Source organism: Strix aluco, chromosome 3 (genome assembly GCF_031877795.1).
Source record: "Strix aluco isolate bStrAlu1 chromosome 3, bStrAlu1.hap1, whole genome shotgun sequence".
In the NCBI taxonomy this organism is placed as follows: domain Eukaryota; kingdom Metazoa; phylum Chordata; class Aves; order Strigiformes; family Strigidae; genus Strix; species Strix aluco.
The window spans coordinates 95,342,876-95,369,940 of NC_133933.1; the positions used below are offsets into that span (position 1 = coordinate 95,342,876).

General features: G+C 37.0%; 1 protein-coding gene across 1 annotated transcript in view; it reads right to left on the minus strand.

Moving 5' to 3' along the window:
- Positions 1 to 27,065, minus strand: part of BCKDHB (branched chain keto acid dehydrogenase E1 subunit beta) — a 134,297-nt gene that overhangs the window by 29,229 nt on the left and 78,003 nt on the right. Inside the window, exon 9 of the mRNA XM_074819701.1 lies at positions 23,584 to 23,670. Within this exon, the coding sequence (XP_074675802.1) occupies positions 23,584 to 23,670 (87 nt within the window). The remainder of the gene's footprint in view (positions 1 to 23,583; positions 23,671 to 27,065) is intronic.

Here is a 27,065-nt window from a genome sequence, read left to right on the forward strand (position 1 = left end):
AAACTATCAGCTAATATCCAATTACAGAAGCAGCACATTTGTCTTTGGAGAACATTCACATTCAAGCACAGATATATGTAGTGTGTGATTATAAAATATTCACAGATGTAATCAATTCAACATTTGCTCTGAACATTATTAAAGAATTTTATTTCCATTTTTGAAGTAATGCAAATTGAGCAAATACACCAATCACATCAACACATGTCTGAGCTGAACTATAAAGATCATGTTGTTACCATTTGTATGTGAAGCTAGCAAGCTTTGTACAACAACTGAAAGTTTGAAGAACTTACTTTCAATTGTTGACATTTTTATTGATTACATTGATGCCAAGTGGAGGTAAATTACATGAGCAGTGGAGCTCAGTTATACAGCAATTCAATACTTACACAATAATTCTTGACGAGCACCCACCTAAAGCAGCAGTCTCAGCAAGATCAATTAGCTGCTTGTCAATGCTGCCAAGGTTTAGGGGATGTTTCCTGCATTCTAAGTCACAGCACCTCTGTGAATTCCAGAAACATTTTGTGCTGCATTCTGCAAAATCCCTTATGGAGTGCACTTGCCTACTCTGCAATCCATCTTAAGACAGTAACAGGTTTACTCGCAACTTCAAAACACTTCTCTAAATATTTTTTTTATGGCCTGACTTAAAAACAAATCAGTTTACCATTAAGAGTTTTTCTTAGATCATTTTAAAATATTTTCCTGTAAATGAGACCATATGATTGCTTCTCTTCCAAGAACATTTGAAAGAGCTGAATTTAAGAAAAGGCAAAAACAAAAATAAAAACGGTACATTAAAAACAAAAGAGTAAGAAAACAAAAGCAAATTTTCACTTATGTAACATGGCCATATAACTTGATAGTGTGGAGATCTGAACCATTCTTCAGAATATCTAGTCCAATGCCCCATAAAGAACGGGCAATTACGTTTCACCCAGCTAGCTTCCAGTAATCCCAAATATAAAATGGATTCAAACACTAAAACTCTGCAGAAACTATTTGACACCAAAAAGCAAGAGACAAAGTGAAAGCTGTTTGTCAACAGCAGCCAAGGCTCATCCAGCATCGAGGAACTGATCAGGAGAAATATGTACAAGTAATCCAAGATAACAGATGAACACCCAGGTTGCAACACTGCACTTTTGATGCTCATTACTCCCACACAAACACATCACAGGCTTCCAAACTTTCCACACTAAAGTTCAGTTTAATCTAAATCAGACAGCAATATATAAAACATGAATCTAGGAGATAAAATTTCCTTCAGAGAACTGCTCCATTTGTCCACTTTCTGAGGCCAATTCCAGCTGTTGCAAAGGAATGCAATGCAAAAAACCTTCAGAGAAATCTGATACTGAAGACCATGCATCCCTTCAGGATACAAAGCCTATCAGACTTCCAAAATAAATACCTTCCTTCTCTCAAAACTAATAAAATATTCATTTAGCTTATCTTTTCCAAATATCTCAAAGTGTCACTGCTTGAACCTTATAGATTCAGGAGAATGTTCAAACAAAACCCAAACTGATATGTTTGATGGTGACTGGGCTTGACAGACCAGATAAGAGGTAATTTAGGCAGTGAGAGATGTTAACGCAATACATATCAAAAGCATTATGGTCTCACATGGTCACTAAAGGTTTTCATATTGACACAATAACTGCTAGGCACTAGGGGTTTTTTTTGCAGAAATACTATCATTAGTTTTCCTTTCTTTCCACCATAATATTCTAAATTAATTAGGAAAATTAGTTATGTAAGAAGACACTAGCCAATGCACTTCTGCCAATCCATTCCATTCAGGCCACTGGGTACTGCATAAACAAAACCCAGCACGACCTTTAAACAAACTCAGGTGGATGACACAGGGTTGATCTTTTTGCTTAGAGGGACTCTCTGGTACCAGAGAAAGATTTATAATAGTGGAGTTCTTCCTCAAATACAGTATGATTGCAGGAACAAGACACGGTAGGGATGTGATCTGCATAGCAACATAATTAATTCACATTTTTAGGCAGGGCAGGAAGGAGGATCTACGGAAATGTGATTCTACAACGTTAAGCCTAACATCAAGTTCCTAGAAAGATGGAGCAAGCCATCCTCGATGCCATGTCCAAGAACACCAAGGACCACAAGCTGTTTGGGAATGGCCAGCATGAATTTAACAAGGGCAAATCTTGCCTGATCAACATGATTGCCTTCTAAAATGAGATGTCACACTTAATGGACAAGGGGAGAACAGCAGATATTCTTTTACCAGAACTTTAGCAAGGCTATCAACAGCCTCCCCTAGTTTCCCTTTAGACGAGTTGGTGAAACACAGGTTGAAAAAGCAATCATGGGTGGAAAACTGGCTGGATCAGTCAGGCTCAAAGGGCGGTGATCAGCAGGACAAAATCCAATTGGCAGCTGATTACTAGATGTGTTCCTCAGGGATCAACATTCATCAGCATCTTTATTAACAGTTCTTGACGATGGGGTGGAGCACACTCTCAGCAAGAATGCATGTGACACCAAACTAGGTGTTGTTGGACTGGATGATCTTCATGGTCTTTTCCCACCTAGACAATTCTGTGATAGGGAGAAAGGACTGATAAACTGGAAGGTGGAGCAGCTATTCAGTGGCACCTCAGCAGCCAGAGAAACAGACTGACAAGCACCAGGTTTGTGCTTGCAGGTGCTCCAAGCACTCTGTGCACCAGTGCAAGCTGAGTGCAGCCAGCTGGAAAGCAGCTCTACGGAAAAGCAGCAGGGAATCCTGCTGGGCAACGAGCTGCGTGACAGGCAGCAGCAGGCACTTCCAGCAAAGGCAGGGAATGGCATATTGGGCTCTGTTAGCAAGTCCAAGATCAGCCTGGGTTTAAAGACTTTGCTTTCAACGTCTGTCTTATGTGGTTTCGTCAATTGTATTCCTTACATGACTCGAATGTAACCCTTGTAGTTTAATACTACAACTGGTAGTAGTTTTCAGCTAATGACTTTTTCCCCAGCTCTCACTGTCATTTCTTTCACACATTTAAACTTTCATGGATTTTCATTTAAAAATAAGTAAAAAAGGTAGTAGGAAAAGAAAATGGATATGCCAAAGTCTGACATTTTTCTGATTTTTTTAATCTGGATGAACACCCTTGTGCTAAAGAATCATAACACATAACCCTTGTTCATGCTATATTAGTTCAAAAGAATAAAAGCCAAAAATAATTAGCATCGGCAAGGATTTCAGATTTAGAAAGAGTGAGCACAATACATTCCTTGTGTTATTCATCTGTACTGTACTAGGAACTCTGTAATATTCCATCATTACAAAATGTGCTTGTGAAAGAATATAAAAATAGGCAAACAAAATGAAGACCAAAACACTCAAGCTCAGAACACACAGTGCACAAAGTACATTTCCATTGTATTTACCCAGTCATTAGCTATCTGTTTACATTGTATATGGGGAAGTGCAAAGTAAACTAGAAAGCCTGCTTGCGTAGTCACTGACATCAGTATTCTAGGGTTATTAGACCCTGGACAACCTTTTGCAAAAAGCTTTTACGATTTGAAATCTTTCTAAAATAACAGATACGGATTTAGTGTGAGAACTGAGATAGTTCTAAGCCCTTGTTGCCTTGCTTTCCCTAATTAACAGTCTTTGTTATGGTGGACACAGTCCCAGGCGTTGCATGACAGAGGTAGCAAACGTTCATGTCTTCTGCTAATGTAACACCCTTGAATTTCAAACTATGATAATTTAAAACCCATAAACACGAGTATAAGACAATGTATTTCTCTGTTAATCAAGAGCCATTATTTGCCTCCCATGCCCATCCCCAAGGCATGAAAAAATGGAAGAAAGAATGTCCACGGCTGTGAAAATATCCTCAAGATCTGTTAATGATCTTCTAGAGAGCTACAGCTCACATTGCCAAGTGCAAATGAGAAAGCAGGGAAAATTGCCCAGAAGAACAGTAGCACGAACACATCCTTTTCAGCCCCAAAGAAACTATATAGTAATAATTCAATATGATCTTTTACACCGAACACATGACTCTGTAGCAGAATGGCCACCCTAAACCTGTGTCTTTTGCAAGCGTGACAATAAGACTACAAAGGCAGCAGGCTTGCACACATCTTCCAAAAATTAGTTTTTCCTGTTATTTCTTGTTACCTAAAAAAAATGTTTTGTCAAAATGTTCATGGAAAAAAATCACCTATATTAAGAAGCTTAATGAAATGACTGGCATGATTTTCCATGATCAATGTATACCAGCAGTTCAGCATCATTCAATTCAGTTGCAGTCTTGGGAACAACAAAACCCCAAAATTGAGTAATCTTTTTACAGTTAAAAAAAACAAGAGGAATTCTTCCATTTTGGAAGCACATCAAAATGATACTTATTTCACTGTTCATTTTCAAACTTGGAAATTGTCAGTAAAATCTGCAGGCATATTTCTCCATTCTTTTTCCTTCTGATTTGTGTACCCTAAGGTTCCAGAAAGCACAAACATTGCCACTTCATTCAGAGGAGAAAAAAGGCATGTTGCAATATGATTGCTTTTAATCACTTCAACTGTAAAGCCAAAATTCATAGTAATTTCAAAACTCTTTATATCAGCCATCTTCCTCAACTGCTTTGTGTTTTTTATATACTTACTGCTAATAAGTTATGGCAAAATTAAAAGCGAACACAGATTAGAAAATTTTGCAACTGACTGGGGAAAGCAATGATGAACATGTAAGACTCCTAAGTGGTGGGGCTGCCTAGAATACAGCCAGGAATTTGCCTTTATGCCTTTGCATAAACTGCCAGTTACAAGGAAAAAAGCTACTGCACAATGCAACTATTTCCAAGCAAATTGTTAAGGCTCCAGCATCTGAAGTGGGTGTAAATGACAGTTCTTAAGGAAAAACAGGGGGGTTCTTTCTAGCCCTTAACAGATATCAAGGGGGCAGGGAGAAGATACCACCTTTGGTTTTTGTTCAAAATGATGTTGTTATGCTCTATTCAAGTTGACACATTTGTAAGCTTAATAGCCAGTGTGACTCCATTCTAGTCAATGGATTTGTACCAAAGGGCATTTTAGTTCTAACAGAAGAGTTTGGGGTGTTTTGATACTTTGAACAACCTTTTTTGTCATTTGCAGCTGTTCAGGTTGTACTTCCCTCTCAAGAAGCAGATATGATTCCCTATGGATATATTACACATGGATTGAATAAACTTACAGCTGTTTGAAGTGGCTCTCCTCCCTTTTCTTGTGATGATGGGGAAAGCAAAGAAAACATACATGTCTAACTCAGCCACCACAACTGAATAATTTGCCACCAGCAAAATGATCCCTACATCCAGTAAACCATGAAATAACAGCCTTCCCTAATGTTATCCCATGCTTTTAGAGCTTTTCAGTCTTCCTGATCGTTTCAGAGCAGCATTTTAAGTGCTTACTTTCACTGCGATCCTAGCTGTGGTATTAGTGTTGTCACATTCAGTCAAGAAAAAAAGTAACCTATACATTGGCCCTTACATATTTCATCATTTACTCAGCCTAGTTTTAAAACGCTGCAATCACTGGCACTATTTATATGTCGTCTCTCAGTGCTACTCAACCTTCACTATTGCAGAAGCAGGACCAGATTAAGGTTCACATTGCACAAAGTCTGATAATTAGCACTCATCTCTCATTTTATAAAGTGCCAGATAACTCGTAAGGCAGTAAGCACTGGGCTCGTGACTGAAGCCAGCACAGTACCTGCTAGGACTGAGATCTCACTCTTGCGACAAATGTTTAATATTGCAAAGGGCTTTTTCAAGTCAGATAGAGCCGAATTACTTCCACAGGTGTAAGTGATATTCATCATATTTTTAGCAGAATTGCCAGCTAATGACTTAGAGCAGGACTAACTGTCTGCAGAACGACATCCCACAATAAAACACTGGAACATATGCAGCGGAAGAGCTTTTTATTTTTCAGAATATATTTTAAGATGTCAGTGAGGAGGACTTATTTTTAATAGTATGAAATATAGGCATAATTAATATTTTAAGGGCTGATTAAACAAAAACTACCCACATAATTAAACTGTGTAGCCTGTAAACTTCAATTAAAAAAACAGAACTCCATTTTATTTAACACTGTAAAACCATTTTATTTAAGATATTCTGAAATTTTATTTAACTACCGGGATGCAGTCAGATTAGTGAAGAGATTTTCTTTTGCAGCACATGTTTGTATGCTTAGAAATACATTTTATTCTGATCATAGTTTCAGTTACTAGCACTGGAATGCAAGTTTCAAGAGCAGATTTTTCGTTCTTCTTTAATTCAATTCAATATATTCAATTAATTCAACTTTAATTCAAATAGTACTACCACAACTCAGACCAGAAATTCACTTTTGCGATATGAAGTCACTTGGCCATAAAGTTTCAACAGCTTTCATAGTACAACTCTAGTATGTATCACTATAATTCTGTATTCCACTTTAAAACCAATATGTGGTATTTTCCTTGAAACTACTAGCTGCTAATTTTATTGTGCCATCTAGACTGTATTTAGCTGTGGTATTCAGAAGAAGAAATAATAAGTAACAGCCTCGTTGTGGGATCAGAATGGAGCTTCAATTATTTCTGCTTACTTTTTATTAGACTGTTCACACCCATGAAATACAAAATATTTGATCAGTTTAACAGAGAAAACATTATTTTCCTACAGTGGATAGTCCAATAAATGTTATGTGCATGGTAGAGATTATTATGTCTGCATCTTATCTAAATCAATTACTGAAAAAGCAGTGTTTTTAACCATAGGAGGCCAAAATTACATACTCACATAATCACAGCAGTTGGACAACTTTCTGCAAGTCAAGTCATTTTAAGGTGCACATCCCGGACATATGAAAACACTGAATTTAGTACAGAAAGATGCCTGAAACACAGTTTACAATAGTTCTCAGCTATCCTTTTTCACAAGCTATTGATAATGCATGCTCTGGGACAAGTTCAGCCCACAGATGAGGAAATAAATCAGAGAAAAGAAAATGAAATGAAATTTTTATTCCAAATGTTAATTTTATTCTTATTTTAAAATAAATTATCCATCTATTAGCATAATATATTTCTGTACCTATTATCATAATACGTGTGCAAGCCAAGTATCAATCTCTGTCCCTGGGAAGTTGAATGTGATCATTTAATCTGTAAACCATGAAACACACCACTGTTAACCATGAAAGTGCTGCTGTCTCAGAAGAAATAGGATACTCCCAAAACTACAACCCATATTAAGAGAAACTTTTAAACAACACATTTTTTTTTATTTTCTTATTTTTAAAGAACTCTTAACTTTAAAATATGTTCTCAAACCAGTAAATAAATGGGCATATACACCCACAAAACCTAAATCCTTTTCAGTCACACAGTTCAGAGTGCAAAGCCACTGCATAAAAATCTGATCTCTCTTAAAATGCCCCTTGCTAATCATTTCAGTTACTCTAGGAAAGCTTCTTTAGAGTCTTGAAATGCTGGCTCTGCTGAAGTTAACTAATGACTTGTTGATCTCAGTTGTTCAACTACCCTTGGACAGAAAACTTCAATGCAGATAGATTAATACTAGTTACTAATGTCACTGGCATTAAGTCATGACGCTTCTTTCCTTTTTCTCTCAGCACTTTCCTATGAAAAAGTGTCACTGTGATTATGTCCTTCTCTTCTTTGTTAAGCAGATGATTTACGGAATGTCAACTTTAAAGTAAGAACTGGAAGATACTTAGATTACCTTTTTTATATACCTGGTAATCACTCTGTTTTTCATGAATGAGAAGTTCTAAGAGAAAAAAGCCAGCGGGAATTTTTCAGTAAGCTTCAGGACAGATGTGGGTTTTTGAAGTCAGGCCATATATTTAGGTAACCAAATACAGACTTCTCAGTCTAACTACATGTACCATATAAAGAAAAAAAACAGACCGCTTTTAAAAGAAAGCTATGTAGGAAAGCGACTGAATAAAGGAAAACTGCATAGTCTAACAAATTACTTTTAAGATCAAAGGTTAAAAAAAAAAAAATAAATTACCTTTTCTGATTCTCCTCAACAGACTCACTGCAACTGCGCCTATTTTTCAAAGTGTTGTGTGTTGTCCATAAATGCACTGCGTTGCCTTGCCTAACTTCAAGCAAGGCAAGACACACTTTGAACAGGTAACTTGCATTTCTGAAGCACTAATGGATAATGAGTGTCCTACCTTTTGCATGTAATTGAAAACCAGGATTCCTTCTTTACTGCTGCTTTTACCTTTTGATGTGGCATGGGTGCAATCTTGAAATGAACCATTGTGTGGAGGAAATTTGAGTCCTCTCAAAAAATGCACATCATTTTGACTAAAATAACTTAAGTGTGTCCAAGTTACAAGTTTACTCTAATAGCTGGCTACTAAACAGCTTCTTTTATTTCTCCTAATACACAGTAAACTCTGGTTATTCATATAATATAAAGTACAAAGCCATATAAGGTTCTGATATAAGATTGCTGAAATCAACAAAACTATAGAGAGCAAAAAACGTGAGACATTTCCTTTCTAGAAGACTTGGTGACATTAAATTTTTGTAATATATCAATAACATTATTCATAACATTGTAATACTAGAGTACATTCTTAGCATTCTCTTTGCCCAAAGGCACTGCACTTTTCAGGGATTTACTTATCACAAGGTTATTCATCAGTGTGCATTCATCTGGTTAACAAAAGAAGGTACAAAAAAGCAAAGCACTATATTTTTTGCTGTAAAGAACTCAAGCTTTCCAATTCTACACATGTGCAATCAGTTAAAGGAAAAAAATTAACAGGTGACACTTAGGGCCAACCATCCTCTCTGCGCACTGACTTGTGAAAGAAATGGAATACTAAAAAAAGAGACATTCAGAATGAAATCTTAATTCCACTGACTTCATCGTGCGAGGCTAGGTTTTCACCCTTGGTGACTTAGAGCCAAGCCCAAAGTGACAGAGACACATCGGGAGGGAGAAGATATAGTATGCAGGCAATAGCTCTGAAATCTCAGCAGCCTGTATTTCCTACCACCTCTCTGCCTAAGAGTTAGGTATTTTTTTACTGCTACCTTTAGTAGAGAGCCACATTTTATCTATATTCCTTCCTAGTCTGCAATATCCTAAATCTCAGAGAGCACTTTCTCTAAAATGTAAAGGAGAAATGGTAGTTTTTCACTAAGTGATGGGAGAGAAATGCTTCTGCCCCCTGCTTCTGCCTTCCATCCAAGAGGATACACTCCTTGGAAATCAAAGTTACTGCACTACTAGTAATTTGTGCATGCTTAGTGCTTCAGCAAAATGCAGTTTTGGGTGATCAGAACTCCACTTGCCATAACACTGACATAAGGCACTTACTCAGTGATGACAGGGAGCAAAATACTATTTCCAAGCCAATGTATCTTAGGAACAATTCCAGCTACACAGATCAACTTTTCCAGAGTCAGAAGCTTCCATACATAGATTAATAAAAGATGTTTTTGACTCTTCGTAGAGAAACTTTTTCAGTTTTGAAGGGTGTTTTATAACTGCTTCTATGTTTGGTACAGTGGAAGCAGACCTTCCTTCCTTTGTCTGTCACGTCTAACATTAAATCCTCATCAATTTTTCCTCTTTGTGAGAACTGTCACTAGAATGATTTGCACTATGTGTGCCTGTAACTTCATTTCCTCCTTAGATGTTCACTGTTAAGCATGGTGATAGTAACCAACGTTTCCAGCGGGATGGAGACAGATGCCTGTCCTGCTATTGCTCTTTCAATAAAGCCACATTTCAAAAATCCCAGTTCAACAGCAAACACAGCACAACTACATAAAATTTCCCAGGCACTGCCTATATACAGAATATGAATAATATCTACAACTAGGATAGTAACTCATGTTCACTCTCTTAAGTTGCTGTTTCAGAATATAATGGACCTTTAATCAGCAGTCTAAAGCATCGTTGCAGATAAGGCCATAGGAACAGAGGGGCATGCTGGGCTCTCTCCCAGTGTTGTTATTCTTTTTGTTTAACTGACTGAAATTCACAATTTTCTCTTTCTCTGGAACTAATTCTGGGTTTAATCTGCTACTCAGGAATTCTTAATCAGTTTAAATAACTTTTATAGTTTTTTAATTGTACATCCCTATATGATAGTGATAACCATGTGTCCACTTACATCCAAAAGGACTACTGGACAAAAAAAGACCATTCAGAATTTCTTCCTCTGTGCCTATCTAAACTATCACACAGAAACTGAGCACTGTCATAACTTATCCTACAATCAGTCCAGATTTGAGACTTTAAGCCAGAATGATACTTGGGCACTGACACGTTGTGTCTGTCCCCACGGAGAGAGGCAATTCCCTTCTCCAGGACACAGCAGAAGCTGCTAGACTGGTTTTTTCAGGCAGTAGAACTGCAGCCTCCATTTTCTCTTCTGTATTAAAGATCTTAATGTAGCCAACAGCAACAGTATAAAATTCACAGCACTCTGGAAGGGCACAGAAGAGTTCAAGAGGCTCTTTTTATATCCTCTCCTATGAATACATTCAGCACGGAAGTGAAATAATTTGATCTTGGGTGTGTACATAAAACATCAATAAAGATACACTATTTTATGGGCCTTTCATGTATTAATTAAAGTAAGCCTGTAAGAAAAGAAGAAAAAAAAAAAGCAATGTTCCTTACAGATAGTATTTTTAAAACTTCAGTGAGTCACTAACATGCAAGCATTGATTTTTCTGTTTTGTACTATATTTTCTCTTCTATTCTGCATTGATTTTTATATGCTATGGACCACTCTTCTCCAGACATGCTACTTTGAACTATGTCTGTTGCTCTAAATTGATGGTCTAGCCAGACCATTTCTAATGACCACATGAAAATATGAAAGGCCAGGAAAAAAGGTAACAATATGCTTTCATGATTCAGCACTATACAACCCCAAACCAACCCACTAAAGCAAATTTTTAAATAAGACAAGCTACTGTCTTCTCCAAAGAAGTAAACCTGACATACAGTGCAACTAGAAAACTCCACATTATTCTTTACGTGGCTTACCAGGGTGCCTTAGTACATATTAAGTTGCTATACATGTGGCTAATAAAGGATTCTAGCATCCCATTGAAGTGCTTTGAGAAATTATGCCAAAGGTCAAGTAACTTCAACCACCCAAGAAGCTTTTTATAGCACTAAAGCACTGGAAATAGTAAGAAAGGTCATTATCACACTTTTACGGGGGGGGGGGGACTCATGGGCACACCATAGCAAATTGCTGTTCAAAGCTCCACTTGGAGCTCTAAAGCAACTCATAACTCATTTGGAAGAAAAGATAATGCCAAATAAAATAAAGCAAGTTAAACACAATATTGTTAGGTTTTCAAGCAGAAGAGAAGTTAAATATCCTTTAGTTAGTAATTACTATGCAGAGTTGCCTTATTCTAGAGTCCTGACAGAGATCATCTTTACCAGACTAGAGTCAGAGTTTCAAAGCACTGTAAAGCCTATTAAAATGGAAGGGATATTTTATATTAATTTGAATTAAGCAACAAGTTGGCTATTTGACATGTTATAAAATAAAGGCCTGTTCGGTAACAGCTTTAACATTAACACAAAATTGCTGTAGGAAAGTTCATCGTTTCGATGTCCCTCTAAATCATTAGTTATATTTACATATCAGTTAAAAATGCTGATGTTACTGAACTCTAATATGGTATTAGAGATAATAATGGAAAAATATCGCCACATCAAAGACCGGAAAATATAGGATAGATATGCAGTCCATGGCAGGTTTTTTGCCCTCCTCGCTATTTGGAATAAAACCTTCTCATTTCTACCAGCTCCATGGGCTATCAGAAATGTAATGTTAGAATCACAACATGGTTCTAATCAAAGCAGTTTGAATTAAAATTGTAAATGTAAACTGTACCTTAGAGTAAGCATAAGCACAAAACATTTCCTTCCCCTAGAAGAACAATTTCTAATAGATAGAAAGATGAACATACAAACAGGAGGGAAGTGCACAGCAAAGAAAATTTTAATTCTGCCTCAGTGCCCATGTTTTTGGCCTTTTCCAGAATTTGTGTATGGAAGGCCAAACACATTGTTCAAAGTCATAAATCACAACGAATGAACACGGATGCATCAGCAGGACAATGATGCTGGAGTTCAGCCTCAAGCATATGAACATTTGCATGCCAAATTAAATAACAGAACATGGAGAAAATGTCCTCAGTAAATACACTAACAGCACACTTAACACTCAATTGATTAAGGTGAATCCAACACTGAACTTGTTCAGTAGCCCAAACTTTTGATTTCACTGAACCACAATGACTCTCAGCTTATTTTGCCATTTTACCACTTTGTGTTTGTCTTGGGATAAACTCCTTGTGCCTCTTCAATAATTTGCATAAAAAGTGAAAAGTACTTGGCTGCACGCTTGCATACCCCAACAATGCAGGAAAATCAGTTCAGATAGGAGAAGACAAATGGGGTTTGATGCATCTGGAAGAAATGCTGCCTGCTGCCCAAGAGACAGTACAGCTGAAAATGGACAGGAGAGGGTGTGGCAGGCGCACCCGCCCAATGACAATAGGGCTTCTTGGATGCTGAAGTGTAGCAGCTCCTGATTGCCTTTTCTCTCGGGGCTTCACGGTAGTTGGGGCCTTTGGCCAATGGGAGCTGTTATTGACTACAGGTCAGATTCAGCCTGGGTATAAATGGAGTCCCCTGGGGAGCCATTTTGAATTTTTCCCCTGGAGCAGCATGCTGCGGTTGAGGACTCTCCCCTTGGGTCAGGACACCACCCAAGGAAACACCTCGAGGTGACTCGAGTGGAGACGCTGCCCTGAGCAGGTCCTCAAGGTTGAGAGCCCTCACTTGTCAGGTGAGTGACAGAGCATTTTGGGTTGTTGTTAAACCCTAGGAAGTTGTTCTGTTCTCCTCTCACAGACATTCAAACCTGTAATTTGCAGAGGGCTAGTTAAGTGTGTTAATAATAAATTTTTAATTTTTGGTGGTTGGTTGGTTGAGAGCCTCTGGAACAGAGGATTATTTTGCTTCAGTGCCAAAAGCATTTATTCCAATATATATTACTTGAAAATAAGTAACTCTGTAGAAAACATACAAGTTAATGCCAAGCTTTAAAAATATTCTTTTCTCAGTTGAATGCTTTCCTGAAAATTGCCTGATCTTGCTGAGTACTACCTACCTCCAGTGTCTGTGTGGAGAGACAGGCCAGTCTCAGGTTGCCCATTGTCTTGAGCTTTCCCTGCTCCATCCACGGGGAGCTGTTTACTGGCACATGTCTCTTGCCCTACCCACCCCTGTCTGTCTGTGAACACTGATCCCATAGCAGCAAAGCTGGCACATGTAGCATACTCCAAGAGGGCAGGAATTTATTCTCATTCACTGGGAACACCCCTCAAAACCTTATTGGTGGCCTTGTTCTCTCCTAATAAGGCAGCACTTACTGTCCTTCTCCTTGCACTGCCTATGGATACTGCCATGCTCCTGTCTCATTCTTTCTTCTACCTCTCTAGAGAGAAAAAAGGTTTCTTTAACTCCTGTCAGATGTGAGGATACTCCCATGGTGCATGGGAAAAGCTTGCTCCAGCCCATAATTTTTAGACAGGACAGACCCAAAGCCACGTAGGCAGGGCACACTCTCATATTGTAGAAAACAATGTCCACATCAGTGCCAGGGCTATTCAAGCTTGGGTTAATAATTTTGCATCAGAAGGATGTGCCACGAGTGGCTGGCTGAAACACTGCCTGCAGGCAGGGCAGCCAGGGCATGGGTTTGTGTTCCCCCACATGCAGGGAATAAGACTGTCCCCAAAAACAAGAGGAGCGAGTGTGCATGAGCAACGACATGGCTCGGACATCTCTTAGCACATGTGTCCACTTCTGTGTGAACCTTTTCATGAAGTGTTTCACAGCAGCTGAAGAGAATTCAAGCTGAGCTGCAGATGAATAAGACATTTTGATTTTTGTTGTGTCTAGAGACTTGACTAATTGGACATGTAAACACACTGTGTTTACAACTTTAGAGAGTGCATTTTGGGGAACATTTTATAAAAATCCACCACAATCTTTGAGCACTTCAATTTTCAACTTGAATGTTATTTTAGGATTTGGGGGTTGTTTGCTTGTTTTAAGAGATGTATTTGGGAGTTGTATACAGTACAGACAGATTACTGTGTGTCCTGTTTAATATTTGGCTATAATCATTAAATCATTTTTCTCTTCTCAGTCTTGAATTTATTCCAACCTAGAGGCACACAACGCTCCCTTGTAGCTTGAACGGATAACACATGCCCCTATTATAATGAAATTTCTGTTTGCATTTTAGAGAAATTTGCTCCTCCCTATGTCAACCAAAAATAAAATAATCATGCATAAAGTCTCATGAGTAAATTGGACTTCATGACATGATAACAGCAAACAAAATTTCTTAGAAGTCCATTCATCTTGTGCTGCATTTCTTACAGTTATAAAACAAGACTTCTGTATGGGTCGTAAGTATCTGAACATGAGAGAAGATGAAAATTCAGATACTTCCACACAGCAAGTAAAGCTGTATAATAAGAGACTTTGGTGTAACATCCAGAACAATTTTGGCCTCAAAAAGTTAGTGTGGAAAAAGCACAGGCACTACTCTGTGGACAGGCATTGCTTGTTAGATTTTGGTTCCCTTTTAAAAGTGATACAGGTTCAGAAAAATATGACCTCTGCCAGACAAACAGCACCACCAAATCCCTGCAGCCAGGCTCGCAAGCCCCAGGTGTTGTGCAGTCACTGTAGCAATGAGGGGCAACAGTCTAGAAGGGGACACACAGTGGAGTACAAGGCACAAAACTGTCCTTTTATTTACAAAAGAAAACAAAATCTCAAATGTTTATTGCTGTATCCAAGCTCTTTCAGATACAGAATAACTCTTAGTATATTTACTGATGAATAATGCAGGTTTATTTCCTTTGAGAAATCTTGAGTTTGTAACATTTTGTCTATTCACTTCTATTTTCTACATTGCTTATTAAAATGTGCTAATAACATTCAATACTATGCGAGACTTCAGACCTGCATAGCAAAAATTGCTTCTAGTTCATGCTGCATCATAAATTGGGGGTTTGATGAACTGCCTATATACATATTTTATAAATACAAGGAACATCTTCATGCACCTTTCACATACACCTTTGATTCAAGTCACTGAATGGCAACTTTATATTGATAATGTTTCCCTTACTACTCCCAACTCCTTACTTCGGAAATAACATTATTCCTTTCCATTATTCTGGCTTATTTCTATATGTTTTGGTTTTCTTTTCCTTCAAATCACTGCTCTTTCTCTACAGTATCACTATACATTTTATGCTCACCTTGAATTTACTTCTCTGTTTTTATTACAGCTTTTATTTATATTCTATACCAACATTTTCTAGATCATACTCCTAGTGACAGGAACTGATGTAGTGATCTATAAAACCAGGCTTTTACAGCTTGTGATTCCTGCTAGATGCGCTAAAAGAGTGAAAGTGACAAAGCTAAACAGGATAGTAAATTAAGAACTATATTGTGTCAATATTTCACCTCTTCCAATTTTACTGCCTACTGTGACTGTGTCAAAGCAAAGTTAAAAAACATAAATTCAGATTTAATAATTTTCTTATGTCAGCTGAACAACCATATTCCTGTACCTGCATGTTTTAGCGTGCCTTCTTCTTAGGTATCTGTGTTACATTTAGTCCAGAGTCTGTTTAGCCATTCCATGAAATGGTACTCAGTGAATAAAGTCTGTGTCCTATGAAAAGCTGTCCAGACTGGCCTACACTCAATCATCTTTCTAGTCAACTTGGAAAAACATGTTTGAGTCTTCTTTTATTATTTCTCCAGCTGAATAGAGAATAATTTCAAATTTCCTTCATTTCTATAATTAAGTACTTCTAACAACTTCTACCTCAAACTCCTTCAACTTCTTAAGACATAGACATTCCATTATATATCAATGGTCAATACAAAGGGCAATTTGCTTCAACATATATTGTGAGAGTGAAATAATTTAAATATAAAGCAATAACAATTACACCAGAAGCATTGCTTTCAATACAGACAATAATACAGGTTTACAGCCTGTTCATTAAAATTAGATTTTAAGTGGCACCAGCACAAAATCTGATGTTATTCACATGATTTCAAAATAAATCCCACAGACCAAGTTATTAATTAGTTCCTTCTGCACTAAGTACAGACACAGATGCATAGTGTGAAACTCAAACCTGGTTGCGCAAATATTTTTGAGTACCGCATTGCAATCACGTCCTCAAAGCACCACAAAGAGCCATGGAGGACTGTCACAGCTTCATTGGGAAATTCCACCTTAGCTTCTGCTCATGAGAAAACCGAAATAATTGGACTGTTTGGAATATCTCAACATCCCAAATTCTAAAGACAGATAATGTAATGGTATGAAAAATTATTCAGTTCAATCATTCTGAAAGCGTTTTGTTGGAAAGGTTAATTTTTTTTCATTAGGACTCTGTAAAATAATAGTTATTTAAGACAGTTCCTGTCCAATATCAGCCTTAGGGCTATTTTACTTTAAATGTTCATACTGCTGAAATCATTAAATTATTTTGTTGTTGTTGTTCAAGCTTTTTTTGTTTTGGCACATTCTTTCTCTGGTAACCTGCTTTAGAATAAAATTGCTGTGAAACTCTTACATCTTTGAAAGGTATTCCTAGACATACCTACTTTCCCTTTTCCTGAAATGCTTCTCAGAAGAAAAATAGCTCATCTAATAGTTTCTCCTAATGTCACATACTAGCAGGAAATTACATCACGTACTAGAGATTAGGCCTTATTTTGCAGCAGCATGAGGAAATCTAAAGCACCACCAATCCAAACAGACGAATATTATTCTATCCAATTTTTAGATACAGAACTGAAGAATTTAAAAAAAATAAGATCACGTAACTCAGTCCTCAGAAACAGGCTATTTCATTGAATTTGCGGGAACCTGTCCTCTGATTAATATCAATCTTTTGGAAGACTGAAACCTCTGTGTAACTCTGAGAAACACACTGAGTCCTCTGGAAGGGCTCCTGAGGACTGGACTCCATTCACCTGTACATTTCTTTGGTAGCTGACACAACATCCCCTGTTCCCCAGTCCTCACAAAGCGTAGCCAGATGCCCAGGGACAAATTAGTTACCGGGTAATAAGAAAAGAAACTGCGCTACTAAGACAGAAAACCACAATTAAACCAGAATTGCTCTGTTCTTGCAAGAATGAAGAAAATATGTTCCTTTTTAAATCTGTGCAACCTCTACAAAAACCACTGTGCCGACTTGTTATTTTATAGACAGCAACGATCTTTACCGGGCCGGCTAACACCTTTAGTCACATGCTTTTCCTGTATTTTAATAACAGCATACCATTTTCAAGGTATTCTGATATGAGGTTATTGGCGTACACAAAGATCCAAATTCCTAAATTAAATTTTAAATTCCTTAAATGAAAACATTCAAAATTAGTAAAGCATTTTCTATTTTTCAGTATTTTAGTCATTATTTGTACAGAATGGGTAGAAAGCAGCAAGACCTTCCTGTGACATGCGCTTTCTGTATGTGCAAGATCAGTGCCAGATGGTATGTGTTAATTCCCTACGTTTATTTCAGTCCTATCAGAAAACAGTAACCACTGTATTATTGTGACCATAATACACCCTTCCGACATATAGTCCTATAGGAAGCAGGAATGGGACAACACATTTGATCTACAAGCTATAAAACCAGGAAATGAAAAATCAAGGCACTAGTCAGTATACACATCCTAATCCTTTCCCAACAGGCACATATCTTCAACAACAACCTATAAATTTCCCCAGCAATCTTAACTCTGTTCTCCTCAATTTCCAGTTTCTAAATATATTCTCCACCAAATTGCCTTCACTTCTCAGAACAGTAGTATAGATTCAGTAAAAAAGTCCAGCTAAAGAAGGACAAGAAAGCTGACCTGAATAACAAGAAAGAACATTACATATTGTACTATGCCAGCTCAGTGCTGACAAAGTCTCACGGTCAAGCAGCTGCTATTTATTGGACCCAAATGTGACAGAAATTAAGCAGAATAGCTGCTAATGTTCAAGACAGTGTGCACACTCTATCATACACAGAAGCTACAAGTGGCAAGAACTGCATATGATATTAGTGACTATTAAAAGTTCAGTTTTAAAAATAAAAGCTATTTGTTTCAGGCTTACATGAAATTTCTCTCACAACCATATAATTCAAAATGTTTTTAATGAAATATCAGACCGCATTCTTCAGATTGCCATGAAATACTCAGCTATACCCAAATTTCAAAAACTCTCTTCTAATACATTGTTTATAAACAAAACATAAGTGTTTGAAATTTCATACTGAAAGGCCACCTAATTTTAGAGGAAATAAAAAGAGTTTCATGTAAGTCCTTCCTAAAACAGAATCTGAGGATTCTCTTCAAATCTGATATGTTGCTTAGTCCACAATAAAATTCTGAAGACCTTCAGTGTAGGGTTAGCTTTCTAGCATATTACATCCCAGAGTAAAAGATATGTAATTTTGAAATAATCTGAAGAGATGATGGTAATGACTTCTTAAAGACAAAAAGATCACCTTTGAGTCAATTCTAGATTTTCGACTCATTGTTGAAACCAAAACCTTTACCATCTAAAAGCACTCTTTCAAATTATGATGGTGGGTTACTGCAGGATTACAGCTTTATGTTTGGATTCCTTACTCCCATTATACTGCAAGCTCAACAGGAGTGCTGCATTCAGAACGCTCTCATCTTTCTACAAAGAGATCAATACAGATATGCTCAAAGGCTCATCCCAATAAAAGCGACCTAGAATAACAACCCCTTAATTTACAAGAACAAAGCAACACATCGCAATTTAAATTGGAACGCTAACAAGACAGTAGCGATAGGGAGTGATAGAGCGGCTTTGGTAGACACCTGGCATCCAGCCAAGGTCAACCCACCACACAACTGTTGCAAGCATGAAAGACTTCTAAAATCAAGAATTAGTTCTTCACACAACTGAGTTTATTTTCCCTTGTAGAACTTGTAATTTCATAATCCCCTACTAAGTCTTGCACTTCTTTCTGAAATTGTGTCACACCATCATCTTCATTTTGTTGATATGACAAGGATGATAAGGAGAAAATGGGATTGCAAGCTGCTGCTCTGTAAAGTAGCTTTTTACTACAGGGGCACTATTGAAAGACAGCCATGGCTTAGAACTTAACCTGCTTTCAGAAACATTGCTTTAATTAGAGAAACAACATGCATACAGGTTGGCCAACCTCACCTATAAGTAGCTCTGGAACAGCAGACACTTAAAAAACAAAACATTACAAATTAATTAAAATAAAGTGATTACCAGATTAACAAAAGTGAAAAGTAGATTAATCCAACATGCACTTGCATTACCATGACATAAATTCCTAAAACCAAGATTCTTGGTCTCTCCAGTTGCTGGCACCTGCACACAAGCCCCTACTCACAGCCCCAACTCCAGCTGCTGGGACAGACATCCACCTCAACTTACACACCACCACACAGAGACACACATGCTGCAGATCCCTGCAGTAACTGGGCTTTGACACCACCGTCGGTCCAGTAGCTTGCCCTGGATCTTCTGTCTCCCTTGCTGTCTCACTCACTGCCAGACACACACCAGTCTCTCAGTTGACCCCAGACCCCATGGTCTCTCCAAGTTGCTGGCTTGGATCCTGGCTCCTCCAGTAGCCAGCTTCTCCAGCTGACTCCCTGTCAGAGACACACACATATATACACCTGGCTCACTTAACCTACCCCCGGCTAGTACAGCTTGATATTTGCTAGTGACAGACACTGACACACTCACCCACTGCCAGTCCCACACCTCAAGCACACTGGCCCCCATGACCCATGTGCTGGCACTTAGACCTCCATACACAGACATGCACACAGAATAGAAAGAGTCTCACCCAGGAAAATAGAAATCAAGTTTATCAAGAAGACAGGACACATAATGCTGATCAGACACAGGACGTGGCCGGTCATATCAACCAGCCTGTTTATATGCAGCCAGTCCTTTTTATATCCTTATCACTCAATGCTTCAGTATCTATTCCTCCCCAAACCACCTTGGTCCCCACCTCTTCCCACCTTTGGTTCCTTCTCTAAACATCCCATAAGTCTTATACGATTCCAAAGTCGTACATGCTGGCAGGCAGCAATCACCCTCAGTCTGCAGAGTGGTCCACAGTGGCCCTGAGCCCTGGTGCTGGGTGTCCCCACTTGGCCCATGGGGCTGAGGCTGGGGACAGCCCTGGCAGGAGTTGGGGGCTCCACTTCCCGGAGTGGGTTATTGGGGTTCCCCTGCCTGCTGCTTTGCCTCTGGGCTCCTTTGCATGCATGTGTGTGTGTGTGGAGATGAGCCTTTTATCACACAACATAATCTACTCGTTTCCCTTTTTCCTCCCTCTCATTCCTCTTTGAAAACATCCTGTTTCTCTCTTATTTTCTTTTTCTTTTTTTTTTTTTTTTTTTTTTGACAGGGACACAAATACTAGATTTACATTCTTTCATATTACAAGTGATTAATGTACTGATGATTTCCACACGCGATGCCTCATTATTTTGGAAGTGACATCTCAGTGGGCCCTTCTCCAAGGCTTCTCAAACTGCTCCAACCATATGCCTTAAGCAAAAGTTTAGTGCCCTCTCTGCTGAAAATGACAGTTTTGCAAGCTTTTATACAGAATATAATCAATATGGAGCATTAACTGTACCTGTATTGAATTTATCCTATCATCTGTTGCTCATTTCAGAATATCCGTTGAGATCACGTATGAAAAAACAAAGGGCAAAGTCATATCATGTAGAGTTTTAACTACACCACTTCATCCTGTTCTTAGTTTTATGTGTTTGAGAAATCAGAGTAAATGACTACTTAACGCAGTAATGTCCCCCTCTGAAATATTCTGTGTTTGACACAGAACAAATCTTAATTAATACACTCTCCAAACGCTGCTTTTAATCTCTCATATGCAAAAAGAAAACTGTTCAATAGTTTTCTCCTATACTTCACAAGCAAAAGCCATAGCTTCTGTTCGTACCCTTTTCCTTGAAGTGTACGTCACCATGAAGTATTTGTGACATTTAACTTTTAAAATAACCTATGTACTTTTATTCACCTTATTTCTATGACAAGACCTCACAGCAAGGATGGAATAACAATATGGAAACTAACCATCTAATCCAACTGGACACACTTTATTGAAGTCTTATTACTTCCATGTGTAAGAGGAAACTAAAGCCAACTACAACCCCCAACTTTTGGCATTCTCAGTATGCATTGTATCCAGCAAAAGAGAATTTCACTTTTCATTTTATTTTTACAGCACAGTTGTATCAGACATATGGACTTAACTTCATCATTTAGAGATCAAGTGTTTTAACTGAATAAAAAAAGCAAGGTCTTTATTATGCCTAAAACAATACTGTTCTTTAAAAAGTTGTAATGCAAAAGAGATTAGAATAATATTTACTAAGCAGTATGAATATTCTTTAAAATATCTTGTATCGGAATTTTAGTACAGATGATAAAATCTTCAAGAATGGATATAAAGACTAATGACACTATGGTTATAACACAGATTCAAGTCAACCAATTTATATGAAAGAAACTCACCATGCATAAATTCAATGCCAAAGAGTTATATTCCAAGTTATTCTGAGGTAGTATGTGTGATAAATTAACTAATATTTCTTAAGATACAAATCCTAGTTGCCTAAAAAATATGAATATAAAATTATGAGCTACTATCATGAAACAAATATTTGCTTTCAATATTGACGGAAATAGCCCTTTATTAAAGCATTTAAACTTTGTTTTCTAAATAAGTGATATTTGTCAAGATACATCTCTGATATGAAAAATAACCCCAAGATAGATCAATCAGGTAAGTACCTTTCTTAGTGGAGGTATGAGGAGATTAAAAACTCATTTTGTAGTTTCAGCAATATATTGACCACCCCATGCAATGACTCTTCCAATATTTACTGATAAGCTTTTATCTTTTCAACTCCCTTTTCTCTCCAACACACATGTTTTCTTTTGTTATGCCAGTAAATTATGAGATTGCTTCACGGCTTAGAAGTCTTCTCCTCCAGTGTTAATAACAACACAAGACAGTAGAGGACAGGCTCTTTTGGTTGAATTTATTTCACATTTTTGTAAAAATTTAAGAAAAATCATCTCTTTCAACACTCACAGTACCTTATGACTTTACTAGATTTATGTTAATCAAAGAGACTACCTATAAAAGAAGGGAGGTGGAATATTTTCCTCCTCTTTTCTTTTTCTTTATAGTTTACATGGGTTCAATTTGTGAACAGATAAATTAATGCAAGAAAAGTTATCAGTTACCTAGAGCAAGAAACCATATTGGAGTCAGGAAACTTGTGAAAATAGTTGGAGGCTGGAGGTCAAATACTAATTACATAGAAGGATGATAAATATTTGGTTCTTAATGGAGACTAAATTTTGGCAGAAAAAATTAATGACCTTCACATAATATTAAAATTAGTACAATTACTCTTTCAAGGAAATTGTATCACAAAGATCAAGAAACAGTTTTCTGACTCCTTATGCATACTTAATTCAAAATTACATTCCCAGAACAATTAACTCTATTCCTTCCTACAAAAAGGCTAATTCTCAAGCTTTAACTACTGCCTATATGACTTATATTTTATTAGAATCCCATTTGTCTCTAGTCCTATAAATTAACTACTCTAAGAATAGAATAATCAGAAAATGGTAACCAGTGATGGACGCAATTAGTTTAGATGTTTCTATAAACCAGTATCACTGATGTGCATAGAAGAGAAATCAAGTTAAAGGGAAAACCTGTATGCAAGTGTAGAAAGCTCAAAAGGACTTCCAAAAAACTTAAAGCCTAATGCTCCAAATAACTGATACTGATGTACATCTCAACCTTCCAAAGCTGTTCTGTACAGACAAGGTCTACATATGTATGAGTATCACTACATCTTTACATGAACCACTTTTGCAGACTACTTTCCCCTAACGGGTCTCTGAACACTATGCCTAACACCACGTTATACTGTTCTGGACCTGGGTGCTTTTTCTGTGTCTGATTTCAACAGTCCTAGAATGCATTTTTAAGAAGTTTTGGGGATAAAAATATGAGAAAGGTAAAAATATATATTAAAAATAGAGTGTACATAAAGATTCTTCCTTTGCATCTGACAGCACATCCCCCCTGCTTTTCAGTGAAAGTTAAATTTTCTAGCTTAGCAGATGCTACATACAGTGCCCTGTAGGTACACGGTTTCTCAGCTGTTCAAAGTAACACAAGCATCCACAAAACTGAAATTTAATAAAAATGTAAAAAAGAATACAAAAATTATGAAAAACTCAACTTTTAATGTAGTAACACATCTTGTTTCTGTAGGTAGACATATTCAACCATGCACAACACTTAAATAGAAATAACCTGTTTACCTGAACTGTGGAACTGATTTCAGATGCAAATCCTCCTGTCAAGGGAGCCTCATGGCTAATCAGCAATCGCCCAGTCTTCACCACCGACTGAAAAGGAAAAGCAAACCCCAAAAATGTAACCAAATTACAGCTCTTGTGATTTCTTATGTGTACTACTTGTGAAATATCTGAAATATGTGACATTCTTAGTAGTGTTAAAATGTATCTACTTTTCTCCTCTTGCCTCTTCTCTGAAAGATAAATCATCCAAAAAGTCTGAATTAAGTAATTAACAGGATGTTTTAATATTTACTATAAATGTGTTTACATCTTCCACTCCATTTTTAAGCAAATATCAAGACTAAAAATTGATTCCACTGAATATGAATTTACCCTATCAATGCAAACTGTAACATTTATAAAGGAGAATATGGATTTTAACAAGAAGTCAGTAAAAACTTGGATCCTGAAAATAGTAAAAAACACACATGTAAAGAAATTCTTCACTGATGTATATCTCTACACAATCACATCCTAGGTAAAGTCATGAATCATAGTTATTCAGAAAGTAAAACTGTTAAATAAAAATTTTAGCAAGAAAACAATCATTTTGGATTAATGATGCTTATTTAAGTTTTACATGGCAAATACAAGCAATATTTTCTAATTTTAAATCTTAGTGTTTGTGCAGTTCTTATGTGATCCACTTTATAAATAATTACATAGCACACAATATATAAAGTGATCTAAGAATCTTGTAATCAGAAAAATAACTGGGTTCATTGTGAAACATAACAATGAAAGCAAAATATTTTTAATCTGATGGGTGTATAAAGCTTCACCACACCCAAATATCTTGAAGTTTATTGCAACTACATACTAAATTGCATAGAATCAAACAATATCAGATACTTTTGGTCAGAAATATGGCAAAGTCTCATTTTTCATAACACACATTTTATAATTTCATAAGGTGCATAAAAAAGTCTCATGAACTTCTAGGGATGCACATCAGAAAAAGAAATCAGAATAATGTGTATGTTAATCTTTTAAAAACAGTTACAGTCTGATATTTAAGATAAATACATAGTGTACTGCAGGTGTACCATTAGCCATCAAGTGGAAAAGCCCAAGACAGTGCTAGCTATCAGATCAGACTTTCTTAATGCTGTGATCTTCAATTTAATGTCTACAGCAGCACATTCTCCAGTTGGGCAGCTCCATGTTGTCTGCTTAATAGAATACATCAAGGCAATGCCTTAATTATACAGTTTTCCTTCTGATTCAAGTACTTTTCTAATTCTTTTGCTTTTCTAGCAATGACTCAATCAATGGCTCTAAGTAGCTCATCCACAGATGTACTGGCAAGTCACAGGCCTATAAACAAGATGACCCATATACTGTACTATGAAGTGGTTTGACAACATTCAGAGCTAAACAAGACAGGAAAAGGCATTTCAACAGTTGGAAAGTAATCTACAGTTACATAGGCTGATTTCTTGCATTGCTTTTGCCAGAACTGGAAACTCCTATCTAAAGAGCAGAGGCATTAACTGCACTGTAAATCTGTCCAATACATCAGAACGATAGCTCAATGAACAAAATGTACACTCCAGTTTTAAGTTGGCATGATAAAACTGATACAATCAATTTTAAGTTATGATAAAACTGATATAATTAATCAATTCTAAAGGTTATTTTGAGAAACTTCTTAGTTTTCTTTTAAACAAAGATTGATTTGCATATATTTGTTCTTAGAAGTTCACACTGTGAAACATTACAAGCTATTATTAAAGTTACAGATTTGGTTTCTCAGAATTTAATAGTATAAAACAGACATGATTAGAACGTATATAAGAAAATCCACATGGGAACAGACCAGTAATCCAGCAGTCCATTATCCTGTCTCTACAACAGAGATAATTTGATGCTTAGGAAAGAGTAAGAATAGGGCCTTTAATTGTTCCTTCACTATTTCTCAGCCTTCAACTAGTTTCTCGCTACAGGTTTCCTGAGTCTAATATGGTTTCTTGCACTAAGTAACTGATAATTTTTCTTGCATGAATTTATCTGTTCTCGAATGCATGCAAACTATAAGGAAAAAGAAAAAAAAAATAAGGAAAAAAATCTAATTTTGGAAACCTCCTTCTCCTATATGAGAAATCCTTATCTTTACATATGATTCCCAAGGGCCTCAAGGAGCCTGTTTAAGAGCAAGCAAGCAGCTGTGATCATCAAGCATTGCATGCAAGTATCTCATCCCTGTTAAAAAGCACTATGTATCACACCTGGTGGGAAACCATGTTAGCATAGCTTTGGTGCTTTTATTATCCATTCTAGCTTGTTCAGGGTCAGTGTGGATACCTGCACCACATTGTGCCATGTAGAATACCTTAAAAATTCTCCTAATGGCTAAACCAGAATCGAAATCAGCAGAAATTAACCACTATACTGCAAACAGAGTCCTGGACTTTAAGGGTGAGTATTGCGATTCCTGAATATTAGGCTCCCCTGCATCAATTTCTACTTCACATTAACACTAGTTCCTAAACTACAGTGAGTCTTTCAGAAAGACATGCAATCTTAATTATGGTGTTTCCAGTGTTTGCAAATGCATCACAGCTATTGGTAAGTTGTTCCAGTGTTTAACTGCCTCCCCTGTTAAAATTTTGCACCTTATTTCCAAACTAATTTGGCTGACTTCAACTTCAAACTCTTGGTTCTTATTTTACTTCTGGGTGCTAGCTGGAGAAGCTATCTATTATCACATTTCTGCTCCCCACATGAATACATTAAGATTGTGATCAAATGATCTCTTAACCACATTTTTGCTAAACTAAGCAGACTGAGCTCTAAATCTTTCACCATACAGCACTCTTCCAATTCCTTCATCATTCGTACAACCCTATCCTGAATCATCTCCAGTTTTCAATGTCCTTCTTGAAGTACACCCATCTGGAACCAGCATTCCAACCTTTTTCAGAGCATGCCAAATATGGAGATAATATAACCTCGATACTGCAGCTCTTGGATGTATGAGGTCTTTTGGCCAAAGCATAACAACACGAGTCCAGTTTCAACTGATGACTGCGATTCCCTGTTCTTGGGAAAGAGGGTTTTGTCATTAAAGGATAACTGCTTCTTGGAATAAAGATGGAAATACAGTGTACATTTATTATGTCAAGATACTAAATTGTATTTGGATATGCTTAAAAATATATTGTGTGCCTGAACCCAGCTCAGTTAATGAACCTATCTTTATCAGTGACTGTGTCTATTTTATCTATTTCTCCAGCTGTTTGTGATCTTTAACTTATCAGTAATAGTTTTAAATGTTTTCCATATCTTTGATAGAAATATTAAAAAACAGGTTAATAATCAGACTCTGCAGAACCTCAGTGACTTCACTGTTTCCATTCACTAAGATAACTGTATGCCTTTACATGACAAAGTCACCGCAGCACTAATTCCTTACTTCTCAACTATGTTAATTTGTTTTCTGA